Source organism: Oncorhynchus gorbuscha, linkage group LG21 (assembly GCF_021184085.1).
Source record: "Oncorhynchus gorbuscha isolate QuinsamMale2020 ecotype Even-year linkage group LG21, OgorEven_v1.0, whole genome shotgun sequence".
In the NCBI taxonomy this organism is placed as follows: domain Eukaryota; kingdom Metazoa; phylum Chordata; class Actinopteri; order Salmoniformes; family Salmonidae; genus Oncorhynchus; species Oncorhynchus gorbuscha.
In genome coordinates this window covers 42,606,946-42,624,062 of record NC_060193.1, presented here as the reverse complement: position 1 = coordinate 42,624,062, position 17,117 = coordinate 42,606,946, and the positions used below count along the sequence as shown (strand labels likewise).

The 17,117-nt window shown below is 45.2% G+C and overlaps 1 protein-coding gene across 1 annotated transcript in view; it reads right to left on the bottom strand.

Annotated features, from left to right (window-relative positions):
- LOC124007709 (partitioning defective 3 homolog B-like) overlaps positions 1 to 17,117 on the bottom strand; it is a 171,153-nt gene that overhangs the window by 132,839 nt on the left and 21,197 nt on the right. Inside the window, exon 3 of the mRNA XM_046318418.1 lies at positions 95 to 281. Within this exon, the coding sequence (XP_046174374.1) occupies positions 95 to 281 (187 nt within the window). The remainder of the gene's footprint in view (positions 1 to 94; positions 282 to 17,117) is intronic.

Sequence of the window (17,117 nt, the reverse complement as noted above, 5' to 3'; positions counted from 1 at the left end):
ACATGTAAACCAAATCATGGGTGTTATTTTACTGTTTATGCCATATAGCCCTGAACTTTAAAATCAGTTTGTGGTGCTGTACTGTGGTACGTACTGGCCTTAAGGGTGTAGGCATTGACCTCTATCTCTCCTCCTCTTGGTGGCTGAAAGTAGGGGGGCTGGCGTTCGTAGGGGTCAGGATCGGAGTACGGGCTGGAGTGGCCCGTGGAGCCTCCACCGCTGCCCGCTGGGCTCACTGTCGCCCCCCTCTGGAGCTCCTGTGCTTCGAACACTGCCACCAGCTGAAATACAATCACAGACGCACAACAGGACTGGAATCATACAGGAGGAGAAACAATAGGGCGGTATGGTTGCTTAGCGGTTCGAGTGCTGGGCCAGTAACTGAAAGGTCACTGGTTCGATTAACTGAGCTCCAGGGCTATTACTATGGCTGACCCTGTAAAACAACACATTTCACTGCACCTAGCCGTTGTGTGTGACAATAAAACACGCATTTTCTTCATTTAAATACAACATTATCATGCTGTAATAGAGTCATAGTGTACACCAACCGGACACACACAGTCAAATGGGCCATTTCCAAATGGATGGCAAGTCAAACCTGAGTGGGTGGGTGTCAGAATGTGTGAAAGCGTTCGGACCGTCAACACAGAGACAGAGAGACAGGGAGACAGAGAGACAGAGAGACAGACAGAGAGACAGAGAGACAGACAGAGAGACAGAGAGAGCAGAGAGAGGGGGATAACCTGGTCTAGTTAGACCCTTTCACGGATGTAGTGGTGTCACACCAGTCAATGCTCATGTTCATGCTCTTTGCACATACAGCTGCGATTCATCTCTGTGGGAAGAAAAACAGGTGGGAAATGCAGTTAACATTAGCATAAGCCTGACAGACACACACCGTCTCCCACTTCCGCGTACGCAAACGCACAAACAGACTTATCTACCAAACAGTAGGGAGAGGGCTGCGCATTCGAGGCCAGGAGGAGTGTGTGGCGCTCCGCAAATACCATCAATCAACAGCGTGAGGGATGGCGAGCGGAGCGAGAGAGAGAGAGAATGTGTGTGTGTGTGTGTGTGTGAGAATGCCAGCCAAACTCTACCGTTACTCCCCTCCCACATAATGTGATTTATAGGGATCAAAACAGCTCTATCGCTCTCTGTCAACCCAAGCCGGTGTGTGAGTGCATACCAACAAGAGCAGCATACGAATGTGATCTGTGAATTACAAAATAATAATACTACATTGAAGTTAGGACTAATTTGTCTTATCGTGGCAGCAAAATGCATTCCGTGAGGCCAGTTCAGTAAACCCAGTTAGACATACAAAATCAGAAACATACATATGCACAGTGTGTGTCTGTTTGTCTGTGTTCCCGTGTGTTAGTCACTACTGGTAAACTGTGTTCACACACACGCGCACACACACACACACACACACACACACACACACACACACACACACACACACACACACACACACACACACACACACACACACACACACACACACACACACACACACACACACACACACACACACACACACACACACACACACACACACACACACAAGATTTGAGGTGTGTACGCATCGGAATAAATAGTCAAATTAAATCTGACAGGAGAATCAGAACCTGTCAAACACAATGACATAGTTGCCTCCACGAGCTGGATGGAGACAGGGATGGAGAACAGAGGGTGAAGAGAGAGAAAATGAGACAGACAGAGAGACCGAGAGAGAGACAGAGAGACAGAGAGAGAAAATGAGAGAGATCGAGAGACAGAGAGACACAGAAAGAGAGACACAGAGAGAGAAAAAGAGAGAGATCGAGAGAGAGAGAGAGACCGAGAGAGAGATCGAGAGACAGACAGAGACTAGAGGTTGGCGCTCCTCCGATACGCTGCCGTGAATTTTGTCATTTGACAAATTAGCACTGTGGCGTGACGCTCTCATTAAACAGTGCTCGCATAGGAAATGACCACTTAATGAAGAGAATGACAATCAGAACAGGGGGAAGAAAACAAGACCGAGAGGAAGAACACTGGGACATTAATGCATGAAGAAAGAGAGAGCCAGAGATGAATCGGAGGGAGGTGTGTGTGTGTGTGTGTGTGTGTGTGTGTGTGTGTGTGTGTGTGTGTGTGTGTGTGTGTGTGTGTGTGTGTGTGTGTGTGTGTGTGTGTGTGTGTGTGTGTGAGAGAGCGAGAGGGAGGGAGGGAGTGAGTGAGAGGAAATGAGTGAGAAAGAGGAAGAGAATCACAGAGAAAGAGAGAATTTTTCAAAATCATATGCACCCATAACTTGGGGGGGGCGGACAATAACCAATAACACGGTGGATAGAAATCAATCATACATCACCGTGTGAATGTCACGCTTCTCACTCTCCCTTTCTGCAATGATTCAATACCCTGACACCTCCACGCCCCAAACCAGAGGAAATTGGCCGCATCAGAGCATCAGCTGGAGGGAGGCAGGGGCCATCAGAGAAAAGCAGATCCACTATGTGATTGATGGATGCCTCGGTCCCTTCAGTTCTCCTGCTCTTTTCCTTCTCTACCGCTTTCTAAATCAGATGGCCTTGTCCCTCAGAGAGGATGAGAGAGTTGACCAATGTGGACGTGATGAGGTGAGAGAGTCAGAGAAACCCCACAGTGTCACGAAGAGCTGAAAAACAAGCACCTGTAGAGAGCGAGAGCCATCTCTACTCCTTGATACAAACGTCGTCAGTGTCACACACACAGCTCTCCTCAATTAGTCTTGCCTCTGGGCACTAGCGCAGAGGATAGCCTAGAGTAGCATGTAAATTGGTAGTAGAGGGCTATACAGGTTGTCTAGCCAATAGCCATGTTTTAGTAGGAACAGTAGGTAGTGGACTTCAACATAGTCCCAACCTCTTTATACTCTGTTAGGAAAACGCTGGAGTCTTCTGTGTGTGTGTGTGTGTGTGTAAGTTTAGCTGAGCAGAGTGTTAGATAAACGGTAATGAGTCAAACGTACAGGCAGTCCGTGCAAATTGTTATGGAAGCTTTTAACTAAAATGCTAACGAGTGCACTTAATGCAATGATGGGCAAATCCAGCTCACGAAGTTATACAAGTATAGCTATAGCTAGAGCGTGGACATTTACAAGCGAAAGTGAAAGATTACAAAATTGTGATGCATGCTTGTCTGATGGAAGAACATTAACATCGACGAGGCTGTAGTGGAGCGGGTCGAAAGTTTCAAGTTCCTTGGTGTCCACATCACCAATGGACTATCATGGTCCAAACACACCAAGATAGTCATGAAGAGGGCACAACAAAACCTATTCCCCCTCAGGAGACTGAAAAGATTTGGCATGGGTCCCCAGATCCTCAAAAGGTTCTACAGCTGCACCATCGAGAGCATCCTGACCGGTTGCATCACCGCCTGGTATGGCAACTGCTCGCCATCTGACCGTAAGGCGCTACAGAGGGTAGTGTGTACGGCCCAGTACATCACTGGGGCCAAGCTTCCTGCCATCCAGGACCTATATAATAGGCGGTGTCAGAGGAAAGCCCATAAAATTGTCAGAGACTCCAGCCACCCAAGTCATAGACTGTTCTCTCTTCTACCGCATGGTAATCGGTATCGGAGCGAGAAGTCTAGGACCAAAAGGCTCCTTAACAGCTTCTACCACCAAGCCATAAGACTGCTGAACAATTAATCAAATGGCCACCCAGACTATATAGATTGACCAGCCCACTCCATTTGTTTTGTACACTGCTGCTACTCGCTGTTAATTATCCATGCATAGTCACTTCACCCCTACCTACATGTACATAATTACCTCGACTAACCTGTACCCCCACACACTGACTCGGTACTGGTATATAGCCTCGTTATTGTTATTTTATAGCGTTACTTTTTTATTATTTATTTGGTAAATACTTTAACTTCCTGAACTTCACTGTTATTTAAGGGCTAAGTAAGCAAGCATTCCATGGTAAGTTCTACACTTGTTGTATTCGGCGCATGTGACAAATAAAAGCTTGATTTGATGTGTACACGGAGCAGAGAGGAGGGGAAAAACGGTAGAGGGAACCACGGGGGGGGGATGGCAGCTGTACAGATATCTCATCCAGACGTCTGACTTCTCAAACACAGAAGAAAGCTAACACCCCATCTCCTTATCAATTCAGCCACTTACTTAGTTAACTAACGAAAACCCGCCTGGAGAGCGTAGCACATCTTAGACAGTTCGAAGATATCCGACAGCAGACATTTAGTCGTGAGTTGCACACAAGTGCATCAAATCCTGAGCGACGCACAGCAGAGAGAGACTCGGCGATAGATACAGAACGCAGTGGACACAGCAGCTCCCGCGGTCTCCCATTGTGCTCTTCACAACCAACACTCGACTGGCTGCTGTTCTGGGGAACTACGGTAAGCTTCAATCAAGAAAGATTGTGTGACGGGCAAAATGAAGAACGCGGCCTGTTTTTTCATCTCCTAACGCATTGGACAAGTTGACTGTAGGTTTCTACTGAAAAAGTAGCTTCCAATATTCAAATGTGTTCAAAAGAACTTGAACAAGATACTTTCAACGGTATATGTAAACACCATCCAGTGTGCATTTCCAAATACCCCGGTATACACGGTATTTACCGCCCAACCCTACTGACAGGTGACACGCGGTGTCAACCACACCATGCCATCTCAACTCAATTATATAAAAGTCTCTGAATCAGTGGGGTCCTTTTTGGCCCGATGGTTGGATGGGGACACGGTCTCACCCTCCCAATTCTCCACCCGTTACCCAAAGTGTGGACGGGCACACTTCCCATCATGTGTTTAAAACCATTGGATTGGTGAATCATTAGCTGGAAGGAGTTTCCACTATTGTTAATTTCAGTCTCGAGGTTCACATATAGGAGCTACTGGAACACATGCTTGCGCACACACCCTACAGGGGAACAGATGAACAGTGCCACCTAGCTCGAAGCAACAGCAACTACAGCTCAGCGTCTTTCAAACATATCACACACACACCCCCACACAGTCACAACCACTGCACCACAATGCCCTACACCTGCCCCTCCCCACGTACATAGTTAATCTCTCTCCAACCATTCCTTCTCTACTCCTCATCCTCTCCGTTGGTGTGTGCCACATCTCTATGGAGCCGCTGTGCTTTCGTCTGCCTGTCATGTATCTTAAGAGTCGACCTCTCTCCCTATTCCCCCCCCCCCCCCACTCCTCCTCTCCTTTGAAACTCCTAGCATGCATAATGCGGGAAGCGAGGCTCAGGCCGCATCCTGAAGGTAATACAGTTATCCAATCACCCCCCCCCCCATATGCACAAACGGCCAGGAAACTGTTCAGCTTAAAGTGTGGGAGGGCCTTCTCTTAAATATAGGGTCTCCCCTAAACCTCTGACAGAAGTAGAACACTTTATACCTTTGTCAGGACACAGTCTGCTTGCCAAAAGGGTACCATATTTCCTAGGTAGTACACTACTTTGGACCAGGAACCATACGGAATAGGGTGCCATTTGGTACACAGCCTTAGTCATAGGTTGAATCAGATGTCAAACCTGATGGAAGACGCTTTTCAGATACTGAAATGCCTGTGGAATCACGTGTCAAAATAATGAAAAAATAGAACGAAGGGAAAAGTGCTGGGCCCTTAAAATTGCATCCCTCCCTGCTCCTTTCCTTGAAGCAATCACTGATCTGACATTGCTAGATTGGTGAAAGGCTACTTACTGGATATGATAGAACCGTTCCTAACCCTACACTAATCAAGTCATCAAGGGAGGGAGGAAGAAAGAATGTATTTGAGCGTTGCCTGATTGGCATTTTGTATTCCAGTGCCAGGCGACACTGGTATCTGAGGATGTGATGAATGGAAGAAGACTCATGACATCAGTAGGCAGGTTATCATTTCATGCGGTGCAATGCTAAAAGTACATGCATACCCAAATGTACTGCAATGATGCAACGCTTAATGCATCTGTGCACACACACACGTGGTCAGTCTAACACACAATGCTGTTAAAGCAAGTAGGGAATTGAACCAATTACCAGCTGGACTAAGTATACTACGTCTACTTCCCTGTGTGTCTGTAACATACATCCATATGTTTTGTTTATTTAACATGGTAAATAGTCTTATTTACAATGATGGCCTACTTGAAAAGCTCCCCGGCCAAACCCTCCCCTGACCCGGATGAGGCTTGGCCAATTGTGCACTGCCCTATTGGACTCCCGATCACAGCCCGGTTGTGATACAGCTCAGGATAGAAACCGTGTCTGCAGCGACGCCTACTAGCGCCGCGGTGCAGTGCCTTAGACGGCTGCGCTACTCAGGAGCCCTCCTCGAAAACACACGTCTGTGTTTCGGCATACCCCAGTCTCACACAAATGCACGCATACATAGTACAAAACGCAAACACACAGACACTCCTAAACACACATACACTCCTAACGCACAGACATGGCTGTGAGCATCAGCCAACCCAACTCTCGCACTCCATGAATAACCACACACACCCCTACTACACGGGTCTTGGGGAGGTCTGATTAACAACAGTGACAAGACAGCCTATACGGAGGTGTAATAACCTCTCCCTGAACGTCAACAAAAGAAGATCGTGGACTACAGGAGACAACGTCCACAAGAACCTCGGCGGAGACGTAAATACCCTGACGTGGTCCCGCCACACCGACACCGTGGTGGGAGGCTGAAGAAATCGGTCATGGCCCCTAAGACCCTCACAAACCTCTACAGAATGCACCAGGAAGCATTCTGTTGGGCTGTATCGCCGCTTTGTACGGCAATTGCACCGCCCGCTACCACAGGGCTCTCCAGAGGAGATGGTGCGGTCAGCCCAACATCACTGGGGGCACACTGCCTGCCCTCTAGGACATCTACGGCACCCGGTGTCACAGGAAGGCCAAGAAGATCATCAACGACCTAAGCCACCCAAGCCAAGTCCAGTTCCAGGGCCTAAAATGAACACCCGCCACCTGCCAAACGCTGGTAGACTTTGGCATTGGCGTGTAAGATGTCTATTCACCAGCCACGTTGGCAGGTGGTCAGGACTCAAAAGGAGCATTTCAATCACATTTGTGAATACAAAAGTGTCAAATATGATCACAGTAAAATAATTGCTGCAGAAGGTGTTTTCAAAGTATTTCTGCCTTTTCGTTTCATAGCTGGTAAATGAAATCGTACAAAGTCAAAGAACTAAGAATCATATATAGGCTATTTCACCTTGTGCAGCAACACTGCCTGGCTGAGGGTTGTGCATACGTGAAGAGCTGAGTGAAAGGTTCATTTTTAGCAGCGGAGCTCACAAGCATAAAAGTCTGTCTAATTTACTTGAAACGAAAGTCTACTGAAGTGAGACTTTGTCCTTGTGTTTCTTGGCTAGCTACATTGTTTTATTCACACGCTCGGTTGTTTTTCCATGTTTGAGTTTCAACTGCTAAGGAAGAGAAGACAATGCTTCTACTATTCATACTCAATCTCACAGCAGGCACAAACACGTCTGGAGTCCCGCTACCACGGTAACCACCTGCCATGTTTGTCTCATCTGTGATATTTAGGTTAAAAGATGCAGGCCACAAAAAATGTAATTCAACAATATACCACATTACTTCTTACTAGTTATACATTTGTATTTGAAACATTATAAAGCAGGTTAATCTTTTTTGGTTTTGATGTTGTAATTTTAGTGGGAGAAAATATTTTGCTGGTACATAATCTGAGGAGCTGGTAGATTTTTAAATCTACCTACCACTGTGGCTAGAGGACCAAATAGAAAATGTTATACCCTGGCCTATTCACTCTGCTACCATGTAGAAGACAGAGTCCGTACATTTGCATCAAAGCTGGGACCGAGACACTGAAAAACAGCTATGATCTCTTATTGATGTCACTTGTTAAATCCAATTCAAATCAGTGTAGATGAAGAGGACATGTTAAAGAAGGATTTTCAAGCCTTGAGATATATTTTTTGTCTAAGTGCCTTTGAACGGCGCATGGGTAGTAGGTGCCAGGCGCACCAGTTTGTGTCAAGAACTGCAATGCTCAACAGTTTCCCGTGTGTATCAAGAATAGTCCACCACCCAAAGGACATCCAGCCAACGTGACAACTGTGGGAAGTATTGGAGTCAACATGGGCCGGCATCCCTGTGGAACGCTTTCGACACTTTGTTGAGTCCATGCCCCAATGAATGGAGGCTGTTCTGAGGACAAAATAAATAATATTAGGAAGGTGTCTTTAAAGTTTTTGTACACCCAGTGTACATACTGTATTCAACATACAGTAAGCTCATCTTACACAACTACTGCTGTACAGAGCTTTTCCATATTTACAGTATATATTGTCCATACTGTCTACACACACACACACACACACACACACACACACACACACACACACACACACACACACACACACACACACACACACACACACACACACACACACACACACACACACACACACACACACAGGTGTCTGGTTAGACTGTAAACTCTCCTTCCAGACTCACATTAAGCATCTCCAATCCAAACTTAAACCGACTTCCTATTTCGCAACAATGCATCCTTCACTCATGCTGCCAAACATACCCTCGTAAAACTGACCATCCTACCGATCCTCGACTTGGGCGATGTCATTTACAAAATAGCCTCCAATACCCTACTCAATAAATTGGATGCGGTCTATCACAGTGCAATCCTTTTTGTCACCAAAGCCCAATATACTACCCACCACTGCGACCTGTACGCTCTCGTTGGCTGGCCCTCGCTTCATACTCGTCGCCAATCCCACTGGCTCCAGGTCATCTATAAGACCCTGCTAGGTAAAGTTCCCCCTTATCTCAGCTCGCTGGTCACCATAGCAGCACCCACCTGTAGCACCCGCTCCAGCAGGTATATCTCTCGTCACCCCCAAAACCAATTCTTTCTTTGGCCGCCTCTCCTTCCAGTTGACTGGAACGAACTACAATAATCTCTGAAACTGGAAACACTCATCTCCCTCACTAGCTTTAAGCACCAGCTGTCAGAGCAGCACACAGATTACTGTGCCTGTACATAGTCCATCTATAATTTAGCCCAAACAACTACCTCTTTCCCCTACTGTATTTCTCATTTTATTTATTTATTTTGCTCCTTTGCACACAATTATTTTTATTTCTACTTTGCACATTCTTCCACTGCAAATCTACCATTCCAGTGTTTAATTGCTATATTGTATTTACTTTGCCACCATGGCCTTTTTTTTGTTGCATTTACCTCCCTTATCTCACCTCATTTTATCACATCGTATATAGACTTATTTTTCTACTGTATTATTGACTGGATGTTTGTTTTACTCCATGTGTAACTCTGTGTTGTTGTATGTGTCGAACTGCTTTGCTTTATCTTGGCCAGGTCGCAATTGTAAATTGTTCTCAACTTGCCTACCTGGTTAAATAAAGGTGAAATAAAACATTTTTTTTTAAAATGTAAATGTATATTCCGGACTCCGACATCGCACGCTGATAATTCTTTGTTCCTTCTTTTTTTTTTTGCTTTTTTGGGGGGATTATTTGTTTATTAGTATTGTACTGTTAGACATTGTACTGCACTGCTGGAGTTAGAAACACAAGCATTTCGCTGCACCTGCTTTAACATCTGCTAATCTGTGTACGCGACATATAAACGTTGATTTGAAGGGTTACTCTGTCCAGAAAGCTGGATGTCTCATTCTCTCCAGGTGTAAAAGCTGTATCCCTCTCACTTGCCTGATCTCTTCCATCAACCACTGTGATGACGGAGTGCTCTCTCTGGTGTGTGCCCACACCACCCACACATTCCATTTCTGACTGATGATTGTAATTCACAAAAACACCCACATGCAAACACACACACAATCAGCTGAGGTACTGTTTGCTAGCTGTGCGTTGTGACAGGCCTTATTATTAGTTATGCACACTCAGAGGGTAAACTCTTCATAAATCACGTGGTGCCCAGGGGAACAGGAGGGTAGTGTGTATGTGTATGTGTGTCTTTGTCAATTTATGATGGGAGGGAGGAAAGGGGGGGCCTGAGGCTTCATATATTTGTGACAACGCAAAAGTCAGACTATTTTTTATATTTTTTTATGAATTTATCACCCCAACAACGCAAACACATCACTAACGGTCACACCGACTTGTCTCCCCTACTCTTTTCCACCATCCACCTCCTCCCAAAAGTCCTTGTGAGAAGCTAATAAAACCGGGTTCTTTTTACCCTGTGGCGAACACAAGGCCAGCTGCTCCCCGCAACCACCCTTCCCCTCCTCATCCCTCCTTTACCACATTCACCCCCCGAGGGTCAGGGAGAGAAATGGAAGGAGTGATTAACTTGGAAGCTGGCAGGCTGGAGCAACCATGACACCTGTGGAGATCTGCTGTCCGCTCTTCCAGTCACACACCCACTTGTTCTCTCTTCATAACGCCACCTCTGTTTTTATATTTCCCCCATCACTTCATCGTTTGCTGTCAATCAAGTCCACTTCTGTTAACCATCTCCTAAATTGTTCTTCTTTAATTAAGGACGTTTCCTTTCCTTAATTAATTACCACCGGCACACGTTTAGTTTTTTTTAATAGACACTAAACCACCTCTTAATAGGCACTTAATAACAGACACCTCCTCCGATACTCCTCATTTAACAAAGTCTTGGACTAGCCAACTACGTTACTGATGTGTGCCGACTGGATGAGAGGAACAGAGGGAGGAGAGGATAAGAGAGACAGAAAAGGAAAGAGATAAGGCGATGAGGGAAAGCGGAGGGGGAAAGATATAATTTTTTTTAAAGACGGCGAGAGGAAGAGAGAAATAGGAGGGAGGAGAGAGAGCAGAAAAGGGAAAGATGGGGAGAAAGGAGGGAGGAGAGAGAGAGCAGAAAAGGGAAAGATGGGGAGAAAGGAGGAGAGAAATAGGAGGGAGGAGAGAGCAGAAAAGGGAAAGATGGGGAGAAAGGAGGAGAGAAATAGGAGGGAGGAGAGAGAGAGCAGAAAAGGGAAAGATGGGGAGAAAGGAGGAGAGAAATAGGAGGGAGGAGAGAGAGAGCAGAAAAGGGAAAGATGGGGAGAAAGGAGGGAGGAGAGAGAGAGCAGAAAAGGGAAAGATGGGGAGAAAGGAGGAGAGAAATAGGAGGGAGGAGAGAGAGAGCAGAAAAGGGAAAGATGGGGAGAAAGGAGGAGAGAAATAGGAGGGAGGAGGGAGAGAGCAGAAAAGGGAAAGATGGGGAGAAAGGAGGAGAGAAATAGGAGGGAGGAGAGAGAGAGCAGAAAAGGGAAAGATGGGGAGAAAGGAGGAGAGAAATAGGAGGGAGGAGAGAGAGAGCAGAAAAAGGAAAGATGGGGAGAAAGGAGAGAAATAGGAGGGAGGAGAGAGAGAGCAGAAAAGGGAAAGATGGGGAGAAAGGAGGAGAGAGAGCAGAAAAAGGACAAATGGGGAGAAAGGAGGAGAGAAATAGGAGGGAGGAGAGAGAGCAGAAAAGGGAAAGATGGTGAGAAAGGAGGAGAGAGAGAGAGCAGAAAAGGGAAAGATGGGGAGAAAGGAGGAGAGAGAAATAGGAGGGAGGAGAGAGAGGGCAGAAAAGGGAAAGATGGGGAGAAAGGAGGAGAGAGAAATAGGAGGGAGGAGAGAGAGAGCAGAAAAGGGAAAGATGGGGAGAAAGGAGGAAGGAGAGAGAGCAGAAAAGGGAAAGATGGGGAGAAAGGAGGAGAAAGTAAAAGAGAAGCAGACTTCGCTTCATATAATGTTTGTTCCAACTTCACCTTGCAAGTAAGCAATAAGAACAATTACAGTGTCTTGGTGATCTCAACCTCTGCAGTAGTGAGTGGGTGTCTGCTCTCTCAAGCTCACAGCAGAATAATACTGGTGGGTGTTGGAAACACCTGGGACACAAATATAGTTGAGTAAAACATTTTTTTAATCAGACTGATGCTCCACAGAATATTTTTCCATGCCACAGGTATTGTTCCATGCCATTACTCAAGGACGGACAGGGAATAGAAATCGGCCTGGGCATTTCTAACATGCATTTCCCATACCGATTCATTATTTTCCTCAAGACCCCATTTTTAGCCCACATTTTTTAGACTGGCCCACTGGGCTAAAGATGGACCAGCCCATCTGGCATTTGCCTAAACTGCCCTTTGGCCCATCTGTTTCTGCCACCACTCATACCTGTCACAAATAGCAGATGTGATCAAGGCTTATAGTTGAGTCACTATACTCCCTGTAGCCTCTGGTCGTCAACCCTGCTAATATCATCATTCCTTACAGTGTTGACCCAAGGCTCAGAAAGCACTCTGTCCATTCATATCATAATAAAGTCATGTGCAGTACATTCAGCCTACTGGCTTCACCATACTTACTGTTGCCATGGTGAGCTAACCCTCGCAGCTATGGCTAGGGATTTCAAATCTTTTAGAGACTTCTAGAATCTCCAAGACGGAAGTATGAATGTCGAACAGAATTATGAATGGCTAAGACTGTGGTTAAATTTGAAACCCTATTTGCTAATTACTTTCTGTGCAAAGGTAGTGCACTATATGGAATAGAGTGTCATGTTGTACCCTGGATGGTGGTTTGTCATGTTTAGACTTCAAAGAATGTAAATAGAACATGTTTAAAAAAAGATAAGATGTTGGAGGGGGGGGGGGTTTAAAGACAGAAGAGCATATAGAAAAATCCCTGTTAGAAATGGTGAGATATGGTTATTTTTTCAGCTGATAAAGAGTAGTGGCAAGCCTTGGCAAGGGTTTCATGTAAATCATTAATTTCCTACATTTTGTGAGGTCTATGGTATTACCTGTCACTTCCATGTCAGGCTTATGGAAAGTCACAATAACAACTCAAGCGGGCCATTCAGATGCATTACCGTCTAATCAAGAGATGTCCATTCATTAAGACAATCAATTCATTTGTATGGGCGGGTGGCGCCTGGTGTAAATTGATTGTGACGGATGATTAAAAAAATAATGATGACGGTGTCAATGACCTGTCAGAGAGGACGCAGGTGCAGTTTCAGACGTTTAATTGCGGCTGGAACACGGAAAAGCACCCCCCCCCCCGTACGTTTTGCTCCCTCCTTCTGTTTACCCCACAACCCCTGGCTCGGGTCCACATGCTGCACAGAGCACGCACAACCCTTCACACTCTCACCGGTCTCGCAGAGATGTTTGACTTCAAGTTAATTGGAGCGATAAGCTCGGAGGCTGGATGGGGCGGGAACACGCAGCAGGGTACATTACAATGTATTCGGAAAGTATTCAGACCCCTTGACTTTTTCCAAATATTGTTCCGTTACAGCCTTACTCTAAAATGGATTAAATACATGTTTATTCTCATTCTGCACATTCATTAAAAATAAATAACATAAAAACCTTATTTACATAATGTAAATGTATTCAGACCCTTTGCTATGAGACTCAAAATTGAGATCAGGTGCATTGATCATCATGGATTGGAGTCCAACTATGGTAAATTCAATTGATTGAACATGATTTGGAAAGGCACACACCTCTCTATTTAAGGTCCCACAGTTGACAGTGCATGTCAGAGGTCGAAGGAATTGTCCATAGAGCTCCGAGACAGGATTGTGTCGAGGCACAGATGTGGGGAAGGGTACCAAAAATTGTCTGCAGCATTTAAGGTTGCCAAGAACACAGTGGCCTCCATCATTCTTAAATGGAAGAAGTTAGGAACAACTAAGACTCTTCCTAGAGCTGGCCGCCCAGCCAAACTGAGCAATCAGGGAAGAAAGGCCTTAGTCAGGGAGGTGAACAAGAAACCAATGGTCACTCTGACAGAGCTCAAGAGGTCCTCTGTGGAGATGGATAACCTTCCAAAAGGAAAACCACCTCTTCAAAACTCCACCAATCAGGCGTTCATGGCAGAATGGCCAGACGGAAGCCACTCCTTAGTAAAAGGCACACTTTTTTTTCTAATCTTTACAGGAAAATGCCACGAGCACTATCTGATGTGTGGAGACATTTCACTGCAGCTAATGAAGGAAAAGCTGTGTACATTTGCAAATACTGTGCCAAATAATATGTGAGGAATGCAACAAAGATGCAGAATCATCTGGCCAAGTGCATAAAGTTCCCTCAGCGCTCACAAAAAGTAACCTCTGACAAAAGTCCCTCTACTTCTATTTGAGGTGAAAATTATGAATCAGACACCTTATCGATAGCAACAGTTCATGGTCCTCCTGGAATCAGAAGGTTTTTTTGACTCCATGGAGGAACATAGTCAGAGAAATGCTGATGAATGTCTTGCACGAATTGTGCATGCAACTGGTTCACCTCTGATGCGCACAGGCAATGTGTATTGGAAGAGATTTCTGAATGTTCTTCGCCCAGCATACAGCCCTCCAAACAGACATGCTTTATCTGCAAATCACAGAGAAAGCAGAATGTATTGCAATCATCTCTGATGGGTGGTCGAATGTTCATGGGCAAGGAATAATTAGCAACATAATCTCCACCCCTCAAACAGTATTCTACAAGAGCACAAACAGAAGGGGAGAAACAGAAGAGCACAAACAGAAGGGGCAACAAACAGAAGGCACTGCCTTCAGCTCATCTGCAACGTAGAGACCGGTGTGTCTGTTGACCCTTCTGTTTACTGGTTGGGGATCAATGACCTTGGACCACAGAAGGTATTTGCACTGGTAACAGACAATGCTGCGAACATGAAGGCTGCTTGGTCTAAAGTGGAGGAGTCCTACCCTCACGTCACACCCATTGGCTGTGCTGCTCATGCATTGAATCTGCTCCTCAAGGACAGCATGGCACTGAAAACAATGGATGCACTCTACAAGAGAGCTACGGTCTGCCGTCTGGTGAAGTACACTTCCAAGCAAGGGCTTTGGGATGGAGATGCAATATGGCAGTCGTGTCAACATATCTCATCAGCCACCTGGTGGAAGAGACTTTGTGGATCTGAGGCTCTTTCCCCTGTTGCCTCCATTATCCTCCAAATCCCACCAACATCAGCCGCCTCAGAGCGCAACTGGTCCTTCTTTGGGAACACACACCAAAGCATGCAACAGGCTGACCAATACAAGGATTGAAAAATTGGTGGCCATGCGGGCAAATGTGAGGCTTTTTGAGCCTGACAACGAGCCATCGTCAACAAGGTTGGAAAGTGACGGTGAAGATGAGGCCTCAGAGTCTGATGGTCAAAAGGTGGACATTGAGGAGGTCCAGGGAGAAGACGTGGAAGCCTGAGAGGAAGACAAACATCATTTTACAGATGTATATTGAAAAAGTTTTGGGGAGATGTGATGGATCATTGGGGATCATTCAATATTCCCTTTCTTTTGCTGTTCAGTGAAATCATCCCAAGTGAAGTGTCAACTCATTTAATTAAAGTTAAATTAGTAACTAAAGTTTTTTTTATCAGAATGATTTAAATCATTTGCAATTATATCTACTTATGTTAAGGTAAAAGGTTCATGTTTCTGTCTCCACATGATATGGTAAATACATCCAATGCAAAAACACATCCACATTTAAATGGTATTAATATTAATTTGCATATGTTCTCACCTCTGAATATTCCGCCAAAATGTGCAACCCTATTCATCACTACTTATTTTTTTACATGTGTAGAAGAATATTCCTCAACAGATGCCAGTCAAATACTGCCATCTGTGCAAACTGAATGGATTGGACTCAAAGCCCAATGTAGCCAACGTCACTGGCTAATCAACACGTCTTGCATGGTGCCTATTTCCTGAAATCAGTCTTCATTCAGTGAACTTTTTCTGTGACTCACAAATCTATACTTTTCATGGAATCTGAAAAGCTTTAGCTTTCGTTGAAAGAAATGTACAAATCTGAATTTTGAATGATATAAACGTATGTCAATAAATGAGTTTTTCAATAAGCTTTCCATAGGACTGAGAGCGATGCATCCGAATGATTATCCTTGGAATAATACATAGACCTATATTCTTCTCCATTTCCTGAGTTATCACAATTCCAAATGAGATCCATTCAACCTCCCCATTCCCTTTATCAGATCCATTCCAAACATAACCCAACATTCACATCTACTCATAGTCTGCATCTCAATTGCTCCACATTCCCGACATAGTGCACTACTAATAACCAGAGGCCTATAGGCCATGGTCAAAATGCGTGCACTAAATAAGCAATATGGTGCCATTTGGGACGCAGCCATAGATGAGCCCATAGATATGATCACGTTTGATCGGCACCAATGCTTTACCATTGATATATGAATGAATGACATCGGTCGAGACATCCACGGACCATTTACAAAGTCCATGTCCCAAATGGCACCCTATTCCCTATAAAGTGCACTACTAATGACCAGATCCTTATGGTAGGTCCACTGACGACGCAATCGCCATCACACTGCACACTGCCCTAACCCATCTGGACAAGAGGAATACCTATGTAAGAATGCTGTTCATCGATTATAGCTCAGCATTCAACACCATAGTACCCTCCAAACTCGTCATTAAGCTCGAGACTCTGGGTCTCGACCCCGCCCTGTGCATCTGGGTACTGGACTTCCTGACGGGCCACCCCCAGGTGGTGAGGGTAGGTAACAACACCTCCAACCTGCTGATCCTCAACACTGGGGCCCCACAAGGGTGCGTTCTGAGCCCTCTCCTGTACTCCCTGTTCACCCACGACTGCGTGGCCATGCACCACCCGAGCCACTGCCTGTTCACCCTGCTATCATCCAGAAGTTGAGGTCAGTCCAGGTGCATCAAAGCTGGGACCAAGAGACTGAAAAACAGCTTCTATCTCAAGGCCATCAGAATGTTAAACAGCCACCACTAACATTGAGTGGCTGCTGCCAACATACTGACTCAACTCTCGCCACTTTAATAACGGAACAATTGATGTAATAAATGTATCACTAGCCACTTTAAACAATGCCACTTTATTTAATGTTTACATACCCTACATTACTCATCTCATATGTATATAGTGTACTCTATACCATCTACTGCATCTTGCCTATGCAGTTCGGCCATCACGCATTCATATATTTTTATGTACATATTCATATTAATTCCTTTACACATGTGTGTGTATAAGGTAGTTGTGAAATTGC